At 36.7% G+C, this 23,461-nt stretch overlaps 1 protein-coding gene across 11 annotated transcripts in view; it reads left to right on the top strand.

Annotated features, from left to right (window-relative positions):
* Nucleotides 1-19,604, top strand: part of KDM6A (lysine demethylase 6A) — a 149,964-nt gene extending 130,360 nt beyond the window's left edge. For 6 of the 11 annotated variants that reach the window (XM_032185941.1, XM_032185913.1, XM_032185917.1 and 3 more), the window contains 10 exons: nucleotides 183-288; nucleotides 999-1,204; nucleotides 3,592-3,656; nucleotides 3,793-3,867; nucleotides 5,641-5,789; nucleotides 7,025-7,139; nucleotides 8,976-9,163; nucleotides 10,377-10,518; nucleotides 15,622-15,748; nucleotides 16,659-19,604. In XM_032185941.1, coding sequence (XP_032041832.1) covers nucleotides 183-288; nucleotides 999-1,204; nucleotides 3,592-3,656; nucleotides 3,793-3,867; nucleotides 5,641-5,789; nucleotides 7,025-7,139; nucleotides 8,976-9,163; nucleotides 10,377-10,518; nucleotides 15,622-15,748; nucleotides 16,659-16,955 — 1,470 coding nt within the window. In that variant the 3' untranslated portion in view covers nucleotides 16,956-19,604. The remainder of the gene's footprint in view (nucleotides 1-182; nucleotides 289-998; nucleotides 1,205-3,591; nucleotides 3,657-3,792; nucleotides 3,868-5,640; nucleotides 5,790-7,024; nucleotides 7,140-8,975; nucleotides 9,164-10,376; nucleotides 10,519-15,621; nucleotides 15,749-16,658) is intronic. The other 5 variants (XM_032185949.1, XM_032185921.1, XM_032185916.1 and 2 more) reach the window with 3 other exon arrangements.
* Nucleotides 19,605-23,461: the final 3,857 nt, after the last annotated feature.

The following is a 23,461-nucleotide window of genomic DNA, read 5'->3' as shown; positions in this document are numbered from 1 at the left end:
GAGTGAACCCAGTTTATAACATGGAAATGGTTGTATGGTGTTGCTGTTCAATCCCCTCAGTGCCGGGAAATGGTTAAAATTCCCATCTTTTTGTTGTTTCTCATTTTTTATTACTCTTCCTTATTTTACAAACAAGGAGTCTAAATTCGTCTGACATCTAATATTCCATTATGATTTTACAGTTGGAAAATAAACGAGATGCTTTCTTTCCACCTTTACATCAATTTTGTACAAATCCAAACAACCCTGTTACTGTAATACGTGGCCTTGCTGGAGCGCTTAAATTAGGTAACTTTACTTTGGTTTCTTTTTCTTTGAAAAATGTATGTATTTAAACAAAAAGTTTAAAGTTTCTCAGGTCTTAAAAGTGGATTTGTTTATAATGCTATATTACTTTTGTATTTCAATTAATTAGGGCGATGTGTTGTCACTTAGCTCAATACTGTTTCTAACCTAGATCATCTCTGAAAAAAAAAATCCAGCAGATTTTGTTGATCATGGAGAGGAACTGAGCTGTGGGCTTGGGGGCTTACAGATGGTCTTTTTTTCTTATGGAAGCTATGGCTAGGTGTCTTTGTGCTTAGATTTAGTGATCTCACTGTGTACAATATTTTGAACTTTGTAGCTTGAAAAACTGTCATTGCTAGTAGGAAGTGGGTTACATAATGGAAGTACATTCATAGAGCTCTAGTTGTCTGAAAAATACTTCATTGGTAATAGATTTATCCATGTTTATAGATTTTTCTTGGAATATACATCTTACAGATGCTGGAATATAGCTCATACTATAGTAGCTGCCAAGTTCTTGTTGTGCAGAAAAGCTTTTTGAGCATTATCAGAAGTGTAATTTTTAAGATATAGGGGGGCTGTATTCTGAAGGCTGAGGGAAAATATATGTTTTAGATTAATCCTTTAGATAATGTTATGTATTAATATCTTATATTCTTGGAACTTTTGTAATATTTTAACTATCATTTGTGAATTCTATTATTTATTAGATTTAGGACTCTTCTCTACTAAGACATTGGTAGAAGCAAATAATGAACACATAGTAGAAGTGAGGACACAACTACTGCAGCCAGCAGATGAAAACTGGGACCCCACTGGAACAAAGAAAATATGGCGTTGTGAAAGCAGTAGATCTCATACAACAATTGCTAAATATGCACAGTACCAGGCCTCTTCGTTCCAGGAGTCTTTAAGGGTGAGTCCATTGTTCAAGTTAGAATTTAAAAACTGTGTACTAACTCTGGAACCAAATTGTATTAGTAATGGCTATTGGGAAAAAATGCACTAGTTCTAAGGAAACAGAGGCATTCCCGTCAGCATGAAGGGCACAAATAATTTTACAAATTCCATTCTGAATAGAGAGTCAAACGGTATTCAGGGTATTTGTTCCCCCCAGGTTCTTAATGTAGACTTAATTTTCTTAATGTAAAGCTCCTGGCTGTTACATATTTTAAAAGCTTGTTACCTTTAAGCTTTTGTATAGTGATGTCAAAATGCATATTAAAACACATAGAACTTCAGACAGTTTTCTTATTTGCATTGCTTCTAATTTCACACATGCTTTGAAATGATATTTCTTACTTCTTCATAGCATGCTTAATTAATCTATGCTCATACTTCTCTTTCAGCAAAATGGTTTAAAATACTGTATTAACATTTCCCCCCCTCAGAGTGTCTGCTTTGCGTATTTGTTACAGCTGGGCTCCAAACATAACATTTTCTGTTTAGTATAGAAGTTGACATACATTATACTTTATTGATACTAATTTTCAATATTTTTTGTTGAAGTAGTGAGTGCATCCTTGTAATTAGCTGTGGGCATTCATCTAAGGCATATGTTATTGAGCGTTGTGAAAAGATTAGGGTAAGGTGAAACAAAAGAAAAGGTATTATTGACCAGCTGTTGATTAGATAATTGGGAAAACACAGGGAATCAGTTGTTGGTTGCAGTTTTCACTGCTGTTATGCTAAAACAACAATGGTTTCATAAAGGGAAAAAGAGAAATTCTCAGTTCAAATTTCATGCGTTAGAGGAAAGGATTTAAAGCAAAGAAATGAATCTGTGGTTGAAGAAAAGAAAAGGCAAGGTAGTTATGATTTGAGTGAGATTGGTATAGGATGAGGAAAAGGCAAAGGAATACTACTGGGATGTGGGGAGCACTGAAATCATTAAGAGTGTGTAGATTGGCCTACCTTGGGACTTGAATGGGATTTTCTGTGAAGATTTGCACCAGCGTTGTATTCTTGAGCATCAGTTCAGAGGGGCTGGAGAACATGACATATGTATAATGTTACAGAAAAGCACGTTTAATAAAGTATGTGATTGGTTATGTACGAGCTTGTCAGCGGGAAAGTCTCAGCTTTGATTTGGCACCAAGAAGCGACTGCAGTATTTTCTGGTGTTGTGGTGGTGGTTGTTTATTTTTTCTGCTAGAAATTGGGAGTAAAAATGTAGCATGTAAAATAATTTTCATAATGACAATTTTTCATTTTTCCTTTGGAAATCAAAACGACGTTGTTCTAAGTGCATGTGCTTCTTCTGCCTAACACTGCTTTGTCCTGTCCTTAGGTGACTTTTGTAGTGTTCAAATGAAAGCCATGTTTCTTCTTTCTACTGACACAATCATGTTGGCTTGCCTTAAGTGACCTTTTTTTTTTTCCCTCTAACAACTATTACATTGCTTTTCTAACATGTCTTTCAGGATTTCATAAATCCATCATCACTAGGTTCCTTTTTGTTTCTCTTTGTCCTTCATTCAAAGGATGAATAAGACTTTCTCAGGTACATAGGGCACTTTGAGACTTAACAACAGTCCCATTCAGAGACAAAGATCTTTGGATAGCATCCAGGCAGTTCTTTCCTACTTTTCATCTTACTCTTTCACCTTCTTTGTCCATCTAGTTGTGAAAAAAGAAGGTTTTAGAATAGGATTTTGAGCCCTCTCTGCTAAAAAGATAAAATTACATCATTTAATATTAGTTAGACTTTTTCCAGTAGTCATGGTCCTAATACTGCAGTGCTAAAATAGCAGATGGCTATTAAAAATTCAAAAGACTTTGTATAATGGATATTATAAAATGAATTTTATAAATATTAGTCATCCTAGTTTCACGTCAGGAGACCTGCTTGATTTTGAAGGTAGATAAATGTTCTTGTCTAAAAAAGTTAGCAGTATTCATTTAGATTGGGTTCCTTTTCACCTGCATAATGAAGCAAACCAACACATTAATTTGCCACTCTAATATAGGCTAACAGAAATATTTACATTGTAGAGACATCTTGTTTCCTGGCCTGAACTTGACTGAATTTTTAGTCATGAAGATTTTTTTTCAATGTCTTTTGACTTATAACTGTTTTTTGTATATTTTATTTTAACAGTAATGCTCATATAAAATTCCAAATACAGATATTTTAAAGGTTGTACGACCATCTTGAAACAAATGTACTTAAGTCTGTTAGCAGGCTATCACTTCATACCTTTATATGCCTATATTTTATATATACACTTATTTTATATTTAAGTTATTTAAATGTTATCATTTATTTAAATTATTAAACATTTTCACAATTGTATTTTATAGGAGGAAAATGAGAAAAAGAGTCACCACAAGGACCACTCAGATAATGAATCCACATCTTCAGATAAGTAAGTGTGGTATTAATATGATAATTCTATAGCTGGTTTTATGTGCTGTTTTTTTTTTTTTTTATTTTATTTTTATTTTTATTTTAAACACTGTTCTCACTTTCACATTCATCTGTTACATTTTTTGTATTTACAGCTCTGGGAGGAGGAGAAGAGGACCTTTTAAAACAATCAAGTTTGGGACCAACATTGACCTGTCAGATGACAAAAAGTAAGTCTGATTGCAGTTTCTTTTGCTCACAGTGGTATTCTACAGTGTGATACTCCTGGAAAACTAATGCATTCTTCTCAGAGGTCAGTTGGTTTGTTGATAAACCCAATTCCAGTTGGAAGCCCCATTACTGCAATTAAACTGTTACCTTTAGTATTAAAAAGTTGTTATGAATCTGTCTTGCCTTAAAATCTTTTTTCAAACTTTTCTTTCCAGGATCTTTATTTTTTCAGTAAGCAACTTTAAGCATCCATCAGTCACTGTTCTTTCTAGCAATCCTTCTAATACATTCCCTTGTTTCATTCTGATGTTTTAAATTGTTTTCCTCCCTTCTCCTCCATCCCCTTTTGTTCCAACGCTCATTCTTCTTGTTTCCATTTTCTGTTAGCTCTTGCTTCACTACCCAGGAACAGAGTTCAGTATAGGTAGCAAAAAACAGACTGATGAATGCATGTAGATAAGCCATGATACTCACCCAGAATTAAACACATACACACACACACAAAGGGGAGGGGTGGAAACACAGAGTATTCTTTAGACTAGAGATACCTTTGTGAAGCCAAGACGTGGAGGAAAGTAGCACAGAAAAACTTGAGAATGTATCAGAAATACCCTGAAAGTCCTTTCTTTTTTTTTTTTTTTTTTTTTTCAATCTCTACTTGGAAATGTATGGAAACATATACTATTACATATAGGCTGTCAGTCCCGCCAGCTGCAGTAGAAAAATTCTGATGTACTTCAGTAATTATAGCAGGAGAAAATGTTATAGTGTCGGAAACTGAGGAATAAGGCCTGCTTAAGATGCTGATAGGTCTTTTGTGGCGTCTTCTGTGGAATATCATTGTGTATACAGATGCGTGTTTAGAGATTGTTATGAAATTTTAAATATTGATTGTTTTTTTTCTAAGGAAAATTCCATCTGTAGGAACTAAATTGTTGCCAATAAACTATCCCTGAGAGCAGTGCTTTGGGTGAGAGAGACTTTAATCTAAGCACGACTAACCTGAGGCTCATAAGAATTGGTTTTGATACTTCAAATAGTTCTTGAAGGATCACAGACAGATGCCAGATCATCTGATCTGCAGTCTCAGCTTTTGCTACAAAAAATTTTTCCCCCTCAACTAACCTGTCATATGTGTGATTACGTTTGGAAATATTTTGGAATCAAGAGAGTAACACAGATACCTGGGTGACATTACTGAGCTCCACACTTAAGTTAGGAGATTTTTGTGGTTGAAGATCTGTTTTCAATAATACAAATACTCAGTTCCATAGCATGTGCATACAGTTAACTTTATTCTTCGTCACAGTAATAGTGTTTGCAAGTTAAGGTGTGTTCAGTCTTCCTAGCAAATGCCATGTCGTCATTATCATTTGGATCTTGGAAGTATGTCAAAAACAGTTCCTGACTGGGTTAGAGTGTGGGGAGAGCAAACTTGTGTGTTTGCTTGGAAAAGATACACACCAAGGTGTAAATTGCAAGCAGGGTTTTCCAGCGGTATAGCAACTGATTGCATAACTACAAGATTCAGTTAGGTCACCAGGTCTTCTAGTTCACAGTTAAATAAAAATTGCCATCTAAATTTCTGTAGCTATCAAGTAAGGTTATTGCATTCTGTAAACTTCCTTCTTTAAAGATGGTAAGTTACACAGTAGAAGGTTGTCTTCTCCTTCATCTATGACACTAATAATTTTTTAAAAATATTTGTCTTTCCCAAACTCTTAGAAGAGTTTTAGGGATTCACAGTTTGTCAATTTGCTATTTTGCTGCAGGTGGAAGTTGCAACTCCATGAACTGACAAAACTTCCTGCTTTTGTACGTGTGGTATCAGCAGGAAATCTTCTAAGCCATGTTGGTCATACCATCCTGGGCATGAACACAGTGCAGTTGTACATGAAGGTCCCAGGAAGCAGAACACCAGGTGAGTATAATCTTTGCATGGAAAAACAGCAACAGAAACAAACAAACAAAAACAAACAAACAAACAAACAAAAAAAAACAACAGGTTCTACTGCTGTGGTGTTAACTGCACTGCAAATTTTTCTTATTTTCTAGCAGGTTTGAACAAGATAAAATAGCACGCATTCAGAATTTTTTAATTTCTCATTTAACTTAGTTCTGCATGTGCAAAGCACTACATTTCCATGTCGTGGAAGTTTGTGGATTTCTGCAGTGCTTGGTGGTTGTACTTTTTAAATTCTCGTCTGCCTTGAGAATAAGACCCTGTAATGAATAGTGTTGTGGTGGGGCACTGTTGTGGGTTAACCCCCACGAAGCACCACACATCCTGTCACTCCCACCCCTCCCAGTTGGATGGGGAAGTGAATCACAAAGGTAAAAGTGAGAAAACTCTTGGGCTGAGGTAAAGACAGTTTAATAGGTCAAGCAAAAGCTGCGCACACAAGCAAAGCAAAATAAGGAATTCATTCACTACTTCCCATTGGCAGGCAGATGCTTAGCCAAAATTAACTCAGTCCCAGCCAAAACCAGTACAGGCACTGGACTGAGACTTGTGGGATCTGGACTAAATTTCAGAATCTCTTTGGGCTGAAGTACTTCTTTAGATAATTCTATTAGGGATTATGGTTCAGTTTTCCAGCTGTCAAAAGAAGATAAAATTCTGGTGTTTCTACATTGATTCTGAAAGCTCTTTGGGACAGATTTTGTTGCCACTTGTCTATTCAGTGCCTGAAGTCATGGAGTTTTGCTTCTGACTGTCACGAGCTGTCACAAAACACAAAATCCAGGTTTTAGCATCTTGAAGCATTTATTTTTACTAAAGGGGAACTGCTTATGTGTTGGCCAGTTTCATAAGATTGGTAATTCCAATTTTGCATTTTCCACAAACTAACAAAAGCAGAATTCTTTTGTCATTGGCAACTTAATTACATTTCGTAATACTGTGAAGCCCCTAAACAGTGCAACAGGTATCACATAAAAATACATAAAAACTTAAACTGTTTTTAAACTGTTTATATAAGTGTGTGTATATATATATATATATATAAAAATATATAAAAATTGAAAAACTGTTTTTTTAACTGTTTTTTTTGTTTTGTTTTGTTTTTAGTAACTGTAACTAACTTTGCATTTTCATGGTGTTATTTTGGTAGCTCAGCCTTAGATAACGTGTATTTATTTTTCTCTAAATTTCAGGTCATCAAGAAAATAACAACTTCTGTTCAGTAAATATAAATATTGGTCCAGGTGACTGTGAGTGGTTTGTTGTCCCTGAAAGCTATTGGGGTGTCATGAATGACTTCTGTGAAAAGTAAGCTGGGCATGCTGTTTTCTATTTTTATTGAGTTCTCTGTTCCTTTATCAGACCTAGTGGGAAGGGGGAAAGTACTCACTGGGGGTGTTAAAAGTGGGTATTTTACGGGTTTTCCATGTAGTTTGAAAAGTCTTAAAAACAACTCAAAATGCAAAATCTAGAATGTCAAAATAGAGCATTTGTGCAACGTACAGAAACATGGTTTACCTTAGGTGCCCTGTGATAGTTTTTGTCTCAAAAAATAATGTTGACACATCAGATAATCTGTCTCAGTCCTTGCTGTTTGTCTGGCCATTTTATTACGCATCTTAAAGCTAACCCCTACTCTTACCAAATGGTGATGCTTTCATAATGGCTTTTAGGGCTGTTGTAGTAGGGTAACGGAAAAGAATTGGGGGGTCAGGGAGCTGGGTTTTTGTTTTGGTGTTTTTTTGTTTGTTGTTTTGTTTGTTTGTTTGTTTTTAGGAGTGATGGAGTGAAGCATTTTCCTGGTGATGCATGCTGTTAGTCTTGATTATGATTAATGTACATGTTGTACTCCAGCAAGTACCCGGCCATGCTATTTGGCACAGTTTCTTGCAGCTTCTAATGGCAGAGCTTAGTTTACCCAGATTCTAGAAGGCGTCATGGCATGCTTGACATACACTTACGAGTTTGTAACTTGCTTTAAAAAGTTGAGGTATACTGAGCGTTGGGTAATACTGGACTTGCTCCAGAATTAGAGCTTGTATGTCGTGCTTTGTGTAGAGTGCGTGCTTAAGGAGAAGGAGAAAGAAAAAAAGAGGAGAAGCAGGTGTGTCCCCTCATCATGCCATGTTCGTTTGATCTTAAGGGAGATTTTTTTTTTCTCATCTTGCAAAATTAGCTGACCTAAACTGTTGACATTTCTTCAGAACTTCTCCAAAGCTCTGCAAATTCTTCTCAGTGTCTGTATATTTTCTGCCTGTACACTGACAACTGTTCTTATGTCATCCACCTTTACAAAGATTACCCGCCTCAGAACTGTAATTCCACTGATGCAATTGCAATGTCTCTGGTGGCAGTATGCTTGTTGCCCTTATGGCAGTGCCCTTCTAAGCGTGACAGAGAATCTAAGACCTTGGTAACCTCTTAAACAGTCCAGAGTGCCTGATAGAGGCACTGAATGGTCATTGAAAACTGAATTGCCAATGTGCAATAGAAAAATCGTCTAAAATTGAGATGAGAAAGGGAGAGAAGTATGTATTTTGCATAACCATACTAGAAGATAAGATTTCATTGTTGGGAAATTCATATGGAGGCCTTTTTGTCCTGCTTCTCAGGACGGGTATAGTATTTCCTGTCTGAACATATCATAGACCTGTGCCTAGCAGTTGAGGTAGTACCAACAGGTCATTCTTGTGTGCATGCTTGCAGTGACGGCACGAGTACATGTTTAACGTTGCTTGAAACAGAAAGCATTCGTAAGATGTGTATATCAAATTAGTTGCTCTGGTTAAAAAGAAAACAACATGCTGCACCGATGTCACGCTAGGTCTAACCAAGAATTTCTCTTCCTCAGCATTATTAATACTGGGAAATTTAAAGGAAAATAGAACTTAACTGGAAGCCAGGAACTGACTTCACATGAGCAGAAGGTTAAACATTTCAATATATGGCAGGATGTAAGACGTGGAATTAGGATCTGAAATTTTATAGATGAAACTTTCCATTTGTCTAGTCCTACTGGGTCGGTGATTAGTTGCAGATAGCATTTATGATGGTGATTACTTTTTACAGGTAATTTTATTGTGGTATTGGCTACTAAAACATATGCTGATAAATGCTGAAAATTGTTTTCTTCTCTTGTTTCAGGAACAATATGAATTTCCTAATGGGGTCTTGGTGGCCAAACTTGGAGGATTTGTATGAAGCCAATGTCCCAGTTTATAGGTTTATTCAAAGACCAGGGGATTTGGTGTGGATAAATGCTGGCACTGTTCACTGGGTTCAGGCTATCGGTTGGTGCAACAACATCGCTTGGAACGTTGGCCCTCTTACAGGTATGGTTGAATAGTGTGTGTGCTGAAGTAAGGTCATACTATTCTATGTAAGCTGTGGAACCTGCCATTTCTTAATAATTTAACAAGTTTGCTAGATTAAAAAAAATGTTTTTTTTTAAACATTTTGGTGTCTTGAAGCATTAAATAATTTCATTGGTAAGAGGAAGTGAAAGCAGCAAGAATGCAGTTATTGCACTCCTCTATCTAATGGACTTCTAGAAATTACAATTGCACAGCAAACACTAGCAGGACAAAGTGTTGAGATGAACTCATACACTCTGTTTTGTAGGCTGTTTTCTTACCTTTCTCTCCCCAAACCTGTTCCACCCAAAAGACTGTGCTGCAGCTTACTTATGAATTGAGGACTTGTCTAATCTCATTTTTTCAGGACAAGAGATACCTAACAGGTCCTTAGTGAAAGCATCAGTAAACACAAACAGTTGATTAAAAATATATTTAAATGAAGGAATGTAAGATTTGTCAGGCCTACTGCTCTGGAAGCCTTTATTTTTGAACCATGGTTTAGGAAGATTTTTAGATGTGAAGATGGGAAAAAGTTCACAGCAAAAATAAGGAGATTCTGTTAGGAATTTGGACAGAATGTCAAAAAAAAAAACAAAAACAAAGAAACAACAACAAAAAAAAACCACACTGTTTTCTTGAATAGTTTAAGTTGTATCTTTATTTCATTATGGTGCAATAAATAGGGTGTCTCCAGGATTATATGATTAATTGATACAGATATCACATGTTCAGCCACAGTAAGTTTTGCAAAACATTTTTTTAAAAAGTGTGGGGTGAGTAGGCTGCTTAATGAAAAAGTCTGACTCACTGCACAAACCTCTCAAGGTGCAGTCTTCCTTTTCAAATTATATGCTGTAGCACTGTAAAATGATAAAGAATATGCAGACATTGCAAAAGTCAAGTAACCCTTTTTGAATTGGTGTTCTTTGTTCAGCATAGAAATCGAACACTTGTAAATTCTTGTTTTCACAGGTGGTTGTTGCTGCTATGGTATTATGTTCTTTCAGCGTCTGAAATACAATAAATAAACGTTTTAGAGATTGTTATTTTTTTTTTAATTTAAATTTGCAGCGAATAGGCTGTTTAATCTCACCCTTAAAAGCCTAGATTTTAAATATAATCAAATTATTTTGGATTCAGTTGGTACTTACTTGTTAACTTGACTAATTACTTCTGTGATTTTCTATAGCCTGTCAGTACAAATTGGCAGTGGAACGGTACGAGTGGAATAAACTTCAGAGCGTAAAGTCCATAGTACCCATGGTTCATCTTTCATGGAATATGGCTCGAAATATCAAGGTCTCAGATCCAAAGCTTTTTGAAATGATAAAGTAAGTTTTCTTTTAACATTTCCTATATCCATTTCCTCTTCAACCATAAAACAAGAGTTAATCTGTAAATAGCCCTCTATAAGACTTCTGTTCCTGAGAATCAAGCCAAAATGATTTCACAGTCTTTTTTTTAAAGAACCCATTTTTAGATATTGATTGTAATACATTATATTTGATGATACTGTGACATAGCTTGAGAATGATCTAATTAACCTCTGTTGTTAAATATGCAATAGACTCCAATACGGCAGTTTACAGAAGCAGTTGACTTAGACAACAAAACTTGTTCAGAGTATATACCATAAGAAATAACAAATTTGGGTCATCATTCGAAATATTAGAATCATTACTTATTTTTACAGCAAAGTTAAATTTAATTTTACATTTCTAGAACCTCTCTTTAGTTAAGGCTCACACACTGTCATTTGGAAATCCAATATAAATTTTTAAATAAGGCCAAGTAGGAACTGGAAGCCTCCTTCCCTTAGCTCGCTCTTCTGAACAACGAACTGATCTGTAAAATGATACTTGAGTATAGGCACATTTCTCATACACTTACTCCAAAATGCAGAAATATTCCTGACTCAGAGCATCTTTAGTAATGCTTTTAGGAGTGCTACTTCAAGCAAATATAAGTCATTAAATCCAGGGTGAGGAATAAATGGACATTTCAGCATATATCATAGGCTTGTCCCAAAGAAAGTGGAGGAATAAATTCCAAAATGAATGATTCATCATGAGAATCCTATGGTTACAGCTCTCTGTTTTTCTTCAACCAACCAGAAGAACTTCTGGCTTAGGCACTTAGTCTTTTCAGCATACTGGATCAACAGGCATTGAATCCTTCTATCATTTGACAAGTAAAATGGTAACTATAAGGCACAAGAGTGTTGCAGGCTGAAGACAGGTTTGTAGTAACTGCATAACTAGGTTTTGGAATGGCACTTAAATATGAATACTTTTTTTTTAAACATATCAACGAATATCTAGATTGAAGAAAATCTTTGTTGAATGTTTGACAGTCTTGCCCCTAAGTTATGAGCAATCGTAGTCAGGATGCTAGCTGTTAAAAAGGGAGAAGAGAAATTGAGTAGTCTACTGTTAGAATTGAGAAATGGGAAAGGAGTAAGTGTTGGGAAGGAGGAAACCAAGAAGTCCATTTAAAAAACAAACAAACAAACAAAAACTTATTTCAAAGGTTATTTATCTTCCCAAGCCCAGCAAGTATTGTAAATGTCAGAAGAACTCTAGAAGGATTTTGGCAAAATAAGATTTTACAATAATTTGGGAACTGTATTTTGCATTCGCACAAGGGTGGTGGGATTTTTTTGGCCATGGTTTAGGTTTAAAAGGAGAAAAGCATTACTAAGCTAGGCATCTTTCTCCAAGAGAAGATCTTAAAATGTTGTGAAGAAATACAGGGAACAAAATGGATGTTTCCTACTGTCTTTATTTGGTAGCAGCTGAGATTTTTGTAGCGAGGTACCTACATTTTGTATGTACTTTACAAATAAGGTTGCTGAGAGCTGATTGAAACTTTGGTCTTAGGTACACTTGGTATTTCCATGCTACTGACACCATTTCTGGTTTACTTAGATTAAGCTCTCCATCTAAGTTGTCAACCAAATCCTAAGTTTCATGCTTTGCATGCAAAGGAGGGGAAGAAGACCCAATGATGAGCTCTAGTGTGTTACATCTAGGAACAGTAACCTCAGATAACTCTTCACTGTGGTCGCTGCCCTACTTACGATATAGCTGTAACTAGAAATGGGTGTCACCAGCACACACAGTCTAATACACTAGACTGTGGCCTTATATAGACAGTGGAAATGCAGGAACTGTCACAAATCCCCATACGATAGGAAAGCAATTGCATAATTTTTCCTGGAAATGCTTGTATGGAGGAGAATAGTACCAGCTGGCAAGTAGCTATCATCATTTGCAGCCTAGATTTTACTATATACAAAATATAGGCTTTTGTGTGTTTATATTTGTGTCAATGTATGTGTATAAAAACATCTAAGGAATAGTGGTTCCTGATACAGCTGATTCAATTTCAAGCTAACTGTTCATTTGTCATCAGGAAAAAAAAAAAAAATGTATCAGTGACATGGCTGTCATCTTTTCTACCAAAGTGGAGGTCCATATATCTCAAATGATGACATTGAAGATATCACAGGCATTTAGATAGCTTGACTTCTGTCTCTGGGGCTTCTTAGGTATCAGAATATCACAAAAGAACAGCTTTTGGAAAATGATAAAAAGTAGTTTGTAATTCCAATTTGAAAGATAAATACAAGTGTGTCTCACTAGGTTATCTGAGAAGAATATATATAAGTATTCGGAATTAGATTAATGATGAAAAGAAATAGAATAGCAGTAGGAAAAAGAATCAAAAAAAAGCTCTTTGCTTTTCGAAGGAATTTGTAGTCTCCTTGTGTTTTTAGGTAATGTACATTTTAGTGCTGCCTTGCTATAGATAAAAGACACAGAGCAAAATCTGAAACTTTCTCATGAGATGTTTTCTAAAAATTTTATGTTAACAGTAAAATCCTGGGTGGGAATGCAGACAGATAAAATGATTTAAACTTGACTGAGAGAGCACAACCCTCAAAAAAAGAAAAATTAACAGCAAAACTTAAATGGAAATACAGAAGGACTTCCAAATGCCTCTGAGGAAGAGAAAAACTTTAGAGAGAGTGGGAACATAGCATAAAGGCATAAAAAATAATTTCAAAGTAACTGAAATACTAAGTTCTTTTACAAGAATAGTTTTATAAATGTAAAAGACCAGAACATGGGAGAAATGATTTTGCACAGAATCATAAAGCCAGATCACATTTCAGTGTCGGTAGGGAAGCCAAATAGCTGGAAGATACAAAGAGGTCAGTTTTGCAATGGTCTCCACACATCAGAAGCTTTACCGGTTATCTAAATATTAGAACAGGCTTCTCAGCACACTTTCAAAATCTTCTCTTAAATATTTGAATTTGACTGGACGCGATTTACTCATACTCTTTATGCCATACCTATTAAGAGTATGAGAGAAATGGTCCAGGTGTGGCAGAATAAAGCAAGCCTACAATACTAAAAGCCTATCCCACTTGCACACCGTGACTCCATTATGCACCGTTTTTGCTTTCTTTAGGCTTCTCCTACTTTAGGAAATTATGGTATGGATTTTCAAAGTGATACTTTGTGTGCTTTCTCCCATTCTTTGACAGCATGAAATAGTTAACATCTACATTTTCAAGTGCCTTTACTCAGATCTGAATTTCAGCCAAGGAGGAGTAATTCACCTCCTAGCTATTGTTTTTGGCTTTGGTTGCAATTTTGGCAAACGTTGCAGTGGTGTTATTTGTGCATTACATTTTGAGCGATTCTTTCTTCGCAACCGTAACACTAGAAAGCTCTTTGAAAATAACACTTTGAAAACTCCTTGGGAGTCACGAATGGAGAACAATGGCTGCAAGTGGGTAGATGTGCTTCTAGTTGCTCTTTGACATACCCAAAGACTGTTCCAGATGACAGCACAAGAAAACGGTAGCTTTTAAGATTATTTCAGATTGAGCTGTATTGCATAAAAGAATGCTATACCAAAGATACTGAACTTGTCAGAAGCATTTCTACCTTAGTCTAACATTCAAGTGAGTTAATGCATGATCTATCACATATGGTTGGCCTTACCATCATGAGTGCCATTAACATCAAACTTGAAAAGTGCTGAAGGAGTTACAGCTAAGTGAACTGTTAATTTCCTTGAAAATTGGTATATGTAAATAAGTTTAACGTAAAAACAAGCTTTTAATTGTGCATTTTTCCTACAATAAGGGTATAAATGAAGCTAAAGACTTGTTTTTAGTGAAGGTGAACAATCTGAGTGTAAAACATTGAGAGGAAAGTATCTGAAAGTAAGCCTAAAATTCTATTAACTACTTGGAAACACATGAAAGAAACATTTGAAGAAATACAGAACATAGATATTACATGTTGAAGGCTTTAGAATGGGAGAAGGATCAAGTTGAAAACATTTTGATAGAACTCTCGAGCACTTTGTTTTCTGTCCAATGTTTATTCTTCCCCTTACATTTTCCAATCTTCCTTCTGCATCTAATGAGCATGTAATGTAACCACCCTGTGGAGGAGAAAATTAAAGGCTGCAAAGGCAGTGGCTCAAATAAATAAGATAGCTGAGAGCTAAAAATTACTGTAAATAACATTGTAATTTAGAAATCTGGTGACCTATTTTGCCAGCTTGTTTTTCAGTGAATGTATGCTGCTCATACAATGCTAGAAAACAAGTTACATTTTCTGTATACAGTTCTCTTCTGTACTTTCTCTCTCCCTCCCTCTCTCTCTGTCTCTCTTGATCCTTAGCAGAAGAATGGCAGAGAATTGTTGGTTTTAATTTGGCCAGTTCTTCATTCATAAGATGTATTTAAAATTAATTTTTGTACATTTTAATTTTTTCTTTCCTTGAAGGAACTTCCTTTTCTAATACCAACCTGTCCATTCCTGTCTCTTTTACATGGATGATGATGGTTGTTGGTAGATTTTTTTCATACTGTGTGTAGAGTGATTCATGTCAGAACCTAGATTTCCAGACTTAGAATAACTGAAAATTTGGTACTGTTCATGAAGTAATTGAGTTTTTAGGACGTTAAGTTTTGCAAGCTGTTTGGGTAGGCTTATAATTATTTACGCAAATGTCAGGTTGGTAGTTCAGACTAACTTTTTGCTGATACATTTATAATTCAAAATAAGTTGCATGCATTTTTAAGACCACAGTATTTTATTATGTTTTAAAACGTCCATTCATTCCAGTCAAAAATGAAAGATACATACTGTTGCAGGGAAAGAGCCATTACAGAAATGAAATGCATTTACTAAGAGGTCCATAATCATGTGGCCTAACTTCTGCCTAAGTTATGTGTCCAGGGATTCTTATTAGCCAGGTGTTTCCTGAAATCCCTGAGGAAGAAGAAACTCCAGGTATGGGGTCTGAGATGAAATGTAGTCTGTTTGAATAAAATGGAACGCTAAGCTGAATGTGCAACTGAATGCCAATGTAGTCCTCCCTCTGATCCCGATTTTTGCTTGCAGGTATTGCCTGTTAAGAACTCTCAAACAATGTCAGACACTGAGGGAAGCTCTGATTGCTGCAGGAAAAGAGATTGTCTGGCATGGGCGAGCAAAGGATGAGCCAGCTCATTACTGTAGCATTTGTGAGGTCAGTAAAAGCATGTTGGGCTTGTGTACTGTTGTAACATTTATTTAAAGTTTGACCCATCTTTTGTTGTTGCTATAAGTTGCAGCATCTATTGTGTGCTCAAAGCATACGTGTGATGCAGTGCTATCTTCAAAGGGTTTATTAAGCTATTTTGTTAGATACAGGTTGTATTTTACTTCAGTCTTTTCCACAGTACATAGGGACTGTTATTCACTAGGTCAAATTTCAATTCTTAGTTCTAAAAAGTTGTTACCCCTCCTTGCCTATAATTTGATCTGCTGAGCCTTCAGTTTGAAGGTATATCTGTCTTCATGTCAGAAGTCAACAACAGTCCCCAAAAAGGGAGAATTTAAACTTATTTTCTTTACAGGACATACCTTTTTATTGAAGTTTTTGATTCTACTTTTCTGTTACTAGTTCCTTTAAAGTATTGGACAATAGTTCTCATGAAGCTTAAAATAAAAAAGTTTCCCACTCCTTGAAATTCAGTTTCAAGTTATTTTCTGACCAAGCCTGTTGGGCAGGATGCATGTGTGACTGAATAGTAGGGGAATAAATCATGACTTTTTTTGCAGGCAAATTTAAAAAAGGAAAACTAGATATAATTGTTATAAATACCCACGATACTGAGTGATCAGTATTCAGAGCAAATACTGCTTTGTTAATATTGACCAAAAAGTTTCCTATAGAGCTGTTCATGCACGCATCCAAAGTGTAATGTTAGCAGTGGTTTTGGAATATTTCACCTCAGTGCATGACCCTTAGGAAGATGGACTTTTCCTGAACAAATGTAATTTTTCTCACTATATGCTCAGGGTAAGGGTGTATATCTTAAACCATGAAAGCTGTATTTGCTTTAACTTTTTAAAAACGAAATCGTAACAGTTGACTTTGTTTTCTGTCTTAATAGGTGGAAGTCTTTGATCTGCTTTTCGTCACTAGTGAGAGCAATTCTCGAAAGACCTATGTTGTACATTGCCAAGACTGTGCAAGAAAGATAAGCACGAACCTGGAAAATTTTGTGGTGCTAGAACAGTACAAAATGGAGGACTTGATGCAAGTCTATGATCAATTTACATTAGTAAGTCAAATTAATAAGTGGACGCATAAATACATTATTTGTAAAGCAGTTGTAGACTGTCTTGGTACTCCACTGTATGAGTACCGTGGACTTTCTGATTCAAATGGAGGTATGGGTTGTATGTGATATTTACAGAACAAAACGCTGCAGAGTCAGATTTGTGTGAAATAGTCTAGTAACTTACTGCAGAACATAACCACTGAGTTTTCAGGAAAAGTATGATGTTACAATTCATAAAGTTGTGGCTTTAAAAATCCAATAGAGATCACCTGAAGACCATAACTGGATCAGATGGAGATGGGAAGAATCAGGACAGTGAAGCTTGGAGAAACTAGCACCAGGTTCAAGAGCATCTCTAATACATTGGTTGTGGTATGAAGTCAGTATAGCAGCAGAGCATCCTATGCATTCAGACCCCTTCCTCCCCCTCCCTCACCCATCCCCTCCCAAATCAGCACTGTCCTTCTGCTTAGCAAGTGGATGCTCTCAAACAGTTCTGTCTTTGGCTTGGGGCCTCCTTTGCATTTCAATTTAAAGCAAAAAGCCTCTTTGCCATTATAGCTTCGTGCTATACATGGCAGCCTCCTGCTTTGAACTGTGTCAGCACAACTGTCCTAACATTTCACCCAGGTTTCATTGTTTCAGGCAAAGATGGCTTGTTTGTAATCACAGTGAAAGCGATGCTGGATTTATTTACGATAAGCCTTGCCTTCCTGTCAAAGCAGACAAACATTGGACAAAGCGTTATGAGAATTTCATGTTCAGTTAAATACAGCAGCCCAGAAATGGCTGTGCCTTTTGATTCATTTCCAGGTGCTGCAGAAAATGTATGTTTAGACAATTATTTCATGTTACACTAGCATGATTAAGTTGCAACCTTTGAGCTAATGCCTCAGGGTTTGGCAGTAGAGGCTGGTGAGAGCGCAGGACCATGTCCTCTGAATTTAATTCTCTTCATCGGTCCTGCAGAGCCTGAGGTGGTTGAATTTCAGTTCGTACTTTTAGAAACCCATTGTCATTATAGTTTGTGAAATACTGCAATTCTGAAGCGATGATCTGTTACAGAAAAGCAAATAAATAAACACCTGCTCTCAAATACACCATCCAATTGAGTGGAATGGGAAAAGAAGGCTTCTGATGGAAAAGGAGAAAGGAGGGAGACAGGGAAGGGCATTTTGTTGTCTGTGTTGATAATATTATATAGGCAATGGTGGTGATATAACTGTGCCTAGAACAAGGGTTCTCAACCTGTGAGCAGCTCCCTGACCTACCAAAGCCTATACCTGCAGCCCTGAAGGGCATTCAGAAGTGTTCTGCAGTGAAATTGATGCACGCTATCATTTCTTTTAAAGGGGGTTACAGTTTGATTGAGAAGAGTCATAGCCTTAAGGTAGCATCTCCCAGATCTAGGAGGAGGGAGAAGAGTAGAGGTCTGTGGCAAGTCACAGGACAAAGATCATCTGAGATGGCACAAGCCTAACGGGCTCTGTGTTTGGGGTAAAGTATCAGGAGTGAATACAGGAATTAACTAGTGTCAGTGTTTCATAGGTAGATACTAGGGTGCAATTGACAGTGTCCTTAGGGACTGTGAGCAGCTTTCTAAAGGGTTCCCACATCATGACAGAACTGATGGGCAGGAAAAGAGAAGAAAGGAGAAGCTCTATCAGAGGTTCAATGTTTTTATGGTAATGCTACAAATTGCAATATTGGGAAATAGGTGTCTTCTAGACCTCGTCTCCTGAAAGCAGGCAGGAACAAGACACCTCACTTCCTTCACTCTTAAGGCACTGTGTTTTTGAGTTTCAGGATTAAAAAAGAAGCTTTGTCCCCATGCCAGATAATCCAGAGACCCCTTCCACAGATATCCTAACTTCAGGATTATATGTTACTGTTTAGGTGGGGGGTAAAAATGCAGCCCGCAGAGCTTTTGGATAGCCACAGATGGATGACCCGCCCATCCCACTGGTAAACAGGTTGAGAATCCCTGTTTTAGAGTACATAGCCAGACCTATAGAAGAAGCCCACATGGAGCTCTTTGCTGCCACAACAGGACTTGTTCTGGCAGCTCACATAGTATCAACTCAGACATCCTCCCAGTCTGCAGTATAGGCAAAATCCTACTGTGAAGCAGTCATAAAAGCATACATTTTATTGAGTTAGTTGGGAAAACGTGCCAGTACCCACTTGATAAAGTCTCGATGTATAAAAACAGTAGTGTTTGACTTCAAACTCTCATGGCTATCGTTTGGACAGATCTTGGTTAAACGACTGAGTTCTGCACCCTTGTAGAAAAGGTAATTTAATGTTTTCTTTTTCAGGCTCCTCCATTGCCATCCTCCTCATCTTGACATTTTTTCATGGACATTAAATGAAAACTTTTCTGATATTCAGGAAGTGACCCAGTTCTGCACCACTGATTTTTGTAGCTATCCCGTAAGGCTGCTGGCTGAAAGCTGTGTCTATGCAACCTTCCAAGTGCGGAGTGTCAACCAACTGGACAGGAGAGAGCACTGCCTCCTACTCCAGAACTCAAAACAAATAAAGCTCATCCAGCTGTACTTCAAAAAAATAATTCCATGTTTTGTATATATCTGACAAAACTGGCAACATTATACAGACTACTGACTTGAAGACCACCTCTTTTGTATTTCTCTGTTTCTGGGCTGATGAGTTGGTTTCAACCATTTTTTCCCCTTCAGAATTTCCCTTGGAAAAAGTACTAGCTTAGCTGGTCATTTCTTTGTAAGGTAGTTAGAAATTTTAAGTCTTTCTTTGGGCAACTTTTTTTTTTTTTTTTTTTTTTTTTAATGTGAAGAGTTAGGTGATATAAATTTTTTACTGCTTTTATGTTTTTCTGTCTTGTTTTGAAACCATGACGGTTACACTTTTGGTTCCTAAATAAAATTTAAAACAATTAACAGCCAAGTCACAAAGATAAATGGGTTGCACATAGACTAAGGAATAAACTTCAGATTTGTGATTTTTGTTTCTAATCTTGATGTAAATTTACACTATTTATAAATACATATTTATTGCTTGAAAATATTTGTGAATGGAATGCTGTTATTTTTTCCAGATTACCTGCCATTGAAATTTTAAGGAGTTCTGTAATTTCAAACACTACTCCTATTACATTTTCTATATGTAAATAAAACTGCTTAGCATTGTACAGAAACTTTTATTAAAATTGTTTAATGTTTAAAGTTTTTCTATTGTTTGAGTTTTAAAAAGATTTTATGTACAGTGCCCAGTTTTTGTTCTTTTTTTGAATCTGATTATATATATTTTATATATACTCTTGTGCTTGTGTATATATATAATATATATAGAAATTCGAATATAAATATGTGTATAAAGATTTAGAGACTAAATTTTTCTCGGTTTAAGTTTTACATCTATGGTAGATTTGAGGTGTCTACTGTAAAGTATTGCTTACAAAAGTATGATTATTTTTAAAGAAATATATGGTATGTATCCTCAAGACATAAAATGACCTTCAGACTGGTTTATTGTTAAATTGCACTTTTTGCAATAACAGACCAATAAATAGTTGCTGCCAAAACATAGTAGTAGAAAATAAGTAATGGCTAAACTTTAAAGCTCTTCGAGAAAATGCCGGGTTCGACAGGAAGTTTGGCACTAGTTTCAGAGGAGAACTGAAAAAGGCGAATTTGAGTTCGGGTGGGGATGGTATCTAGAATTCAACCAAATTGCAACTTATATATTACAATATGTTCTATTAACAGTTTAAGAAGTTAAGACTGAATCACCTTGGTGTCATTGCTGACCCAGAAAAAGGACGTTGTTTTGTGGTATTCTATTGTATTTTCACATACTTTGTAATACAAATTCACTGGTAAATTTTTGAAGCACTAGGTTTATTTAGGACAAGTTTATAATATATCATTGTAACAGTTTGCAGTTTTAATTATGGTATTTATTTTAAGTTGCTCCTTTCTCATTAGCTTCTTGAAAATGCATTAAATCTAAATTTCAAAATTGATAGCTTTCTTATCGATCAGAGTTGACTGATGCAGAAGGTTCTGCATCAAACGATTTCTCATAATTTCTCATTAGTGGGGTATGTTAGTGATTGCATTGTTAAATTTTTTGTAATCAATGTGAAGTGTTAAAGGCACAGAGCATGCTAATAGTTTATTTTGAACAAAAAGGATTGCCTCTTACCTTTGTAGCTTCAAATGAAGGGTGTTTTAATGAAGAATCAGTACAGCTTGTCTAATGCTGTTACAACAGTTTAGTTATAAATGACTTTTTTGCTAGTTTATACAAAAGGTGGACAAAAGGGTATAGAGATACGAGAAAAGTATAACAAATGCTCTTTCCAGCAAAATTATCAGCTAGCAGTTAGGAAGCCAGTATTTACAGTTCTGTAAAGATGTAAGTCTCAGCTCTTGATAACAAACTCTACAAATCATAATTTTTTACTTATGTATTTTATGCAGTCATAAATATTGTAATCTTGACAAACCATGCTGCAACTGAAAAGCTACTCCTTTACAGTAGTCTTAAACCCAAATAAAAGCAAGATAACTTACCTCAACTAATGGTAAACAAACAGTCCTCATTTCTCAGTGCTATAACAGAGTATTGCTAACTAGGGAAAGAGCTATTGCGTGCTAATCAAAAGGGCTTTGTACCTTTCTTCCCCTTTGCAAAAGAGGATATACCATTACCAAGGGAAAAAAAAATAAAAAAAAAACATATTTCACCAATGAACAGGTAGACCAAATCAGTAGAGCATCAGGCAGTATTGCTCACTCTGCATGAAGGTTTTGTCATGGATTTGAATTGCTGCAGGGCTTTAATATTTTGCAGTTTTAATACTTCTTAATTACACTATGCTCCTAAACTATGGACAGTTTTGATCTATAAGCTGCTATGATTTAGAATGCTTTTGTTTCATTTTATTAAAAAAAAAAAAAGCACAAGTTAATATTTTATCAATTGTAGTTATTGTGAAGCAGTTCTGCTTCTTAAATTATGACACACATGATGCACGCGAAGCATTTGTAATCTCTGGATATTTCCAGCAGTTTGGGGGTGGGAGGGGAGGGGAAGGGAGGCGGGATTCCTAAGCAAAATGGAGGGGAATAACTCACCCTAACTCACCTCTTCAGTGAACCTTAGGCTGTTGTCCATGAGCTCCACAGCTGAGCCTTAACTGCAAGTGAACCTGATTTGCTTATAGCCACAAATCACTGCAGCAGGCAAATTAAAGATCAAAATATAAAAGGATGGACGTGGCCAAAGATGTGACACTTGTTGAATTTTGGAAGGTACAGGACTAACAGAAGAGAGGCATTATTAAGATGTGGTTAAAACTGATGAGATAAAAATGGGTGTTTATACACACACACACACAAACAAGATAAAAAGTAATGAAAAGTTGAATTAAGAGGGGAATTAGAAATAAATAGCAACGTTTGCTACACAACTCCTTATCTGAGGAATGTTCTGGGGTAGCTTGACAAAAAAGAGATCCCGTATATGGGGAGGAAGGGATAGTTGCATCTTTCTGAGCTTCATTTTAAGTTCCTCCACATATACATTCAACAGAGCATTTGATTTTTAAGTTTTCCTTCAGATATACAATTTGGGATTAGCGTCTCAGCTTTTCTGGAGAAGTGAAGTCTACAGGTTTCCATTTCAGGAGGGTTGTTGGTAGCTATGTAAGTGAGACCAGTGGTGACAGGGCTTCTGAAAAGCCCCTGAATTTATACGGCAGGTGACTTGGTGATCCCAAAGATAAGGTATTGTGAATCTGTACCTTTCTACGTGGAGGAAGGATTTTGGAAGTTGTACTAAAATGGTTGCTTTGCTGAAGTTAGTGCAGGTTACTTCATTTCGGTATGATATAGTATAGATTTGTGGAACAGAGGTGGGTGAGGACTGGGGACTCCCCAGGTGATGACATCCAGTCAGAGGAAAAGGTAGCTGATTAAGGAGGTGGAAGATGCAAGGATTCAAACGGGATGTTTTGGAAGAGAGTGCTCAAGTACAAATTTTATTTGGCATAGGGGACTAGCAAGAGGGCTTTTAGGCCCAAGCACACACAGGTCAGCGCCATTTTGTCCGGATCTGTAGCAAAGGGCCAAGGCCCATCAATCCAACGACAGGGATGGTGCCAGCGGACAAATCTACGAGGTGGGGAAGCCTCGTCTCTTCCACGGCCACGTTATACAGGGTGGGAACCAGGCGGAGGAGGCACTCAGAGGGTGGATGTTCACTTCTGGGGGAGGCTGATGGCAGCCAGCATCGGCTGCCTGGGTTGTGGCCACACTGACAGGAAGGAGAACAGCAGATGATGATGCCCAGACAAGTCCAAGCTGAAGCTCAGGTTCAAGCAAGCTCAGTGCAGGGCTTGCTACCTGCAGGGCCCCACAGAGGAAGGCACGGGGTGCCAGGGAGGAGGCTGCAAGCAAGGCAGCAATGTGGGCACGAGGCCCACTGGGGCCCCGGGCAGCCTCATTTCGGGGAAGTGTGACACTTTTACCTAGAACTTGGGGAACAAATGTGTCCTACACATCTCGTAACTAGGGAGAGGGTTTTTGTTTTTTTTTTTGAGGGTGGCTTTTTGGGGGATCAGGTCTCCTTGTCGATGCCAGCAGTTA

The sequence above is a fragment of the Aythya fuligula genome, chromosome 1 (assembly GCF_009819795.1).
Source record: "Aythya fuligula isolate bAytFul2 chromosome 1, bAytFul2.pri, whole genome shotgun sequence".
Taxonomy (NCBI): Eukaryota; Metazoa; Chordata; class Aves; order Anseriformes; family Anatidae; genus Aythya; species Aythya fuligula.
The sequence above is the reverse complement of the archived record's forward strand: the minus strand, read 5'-3'. Positions and strand labels throughout refer to the sequence as shown.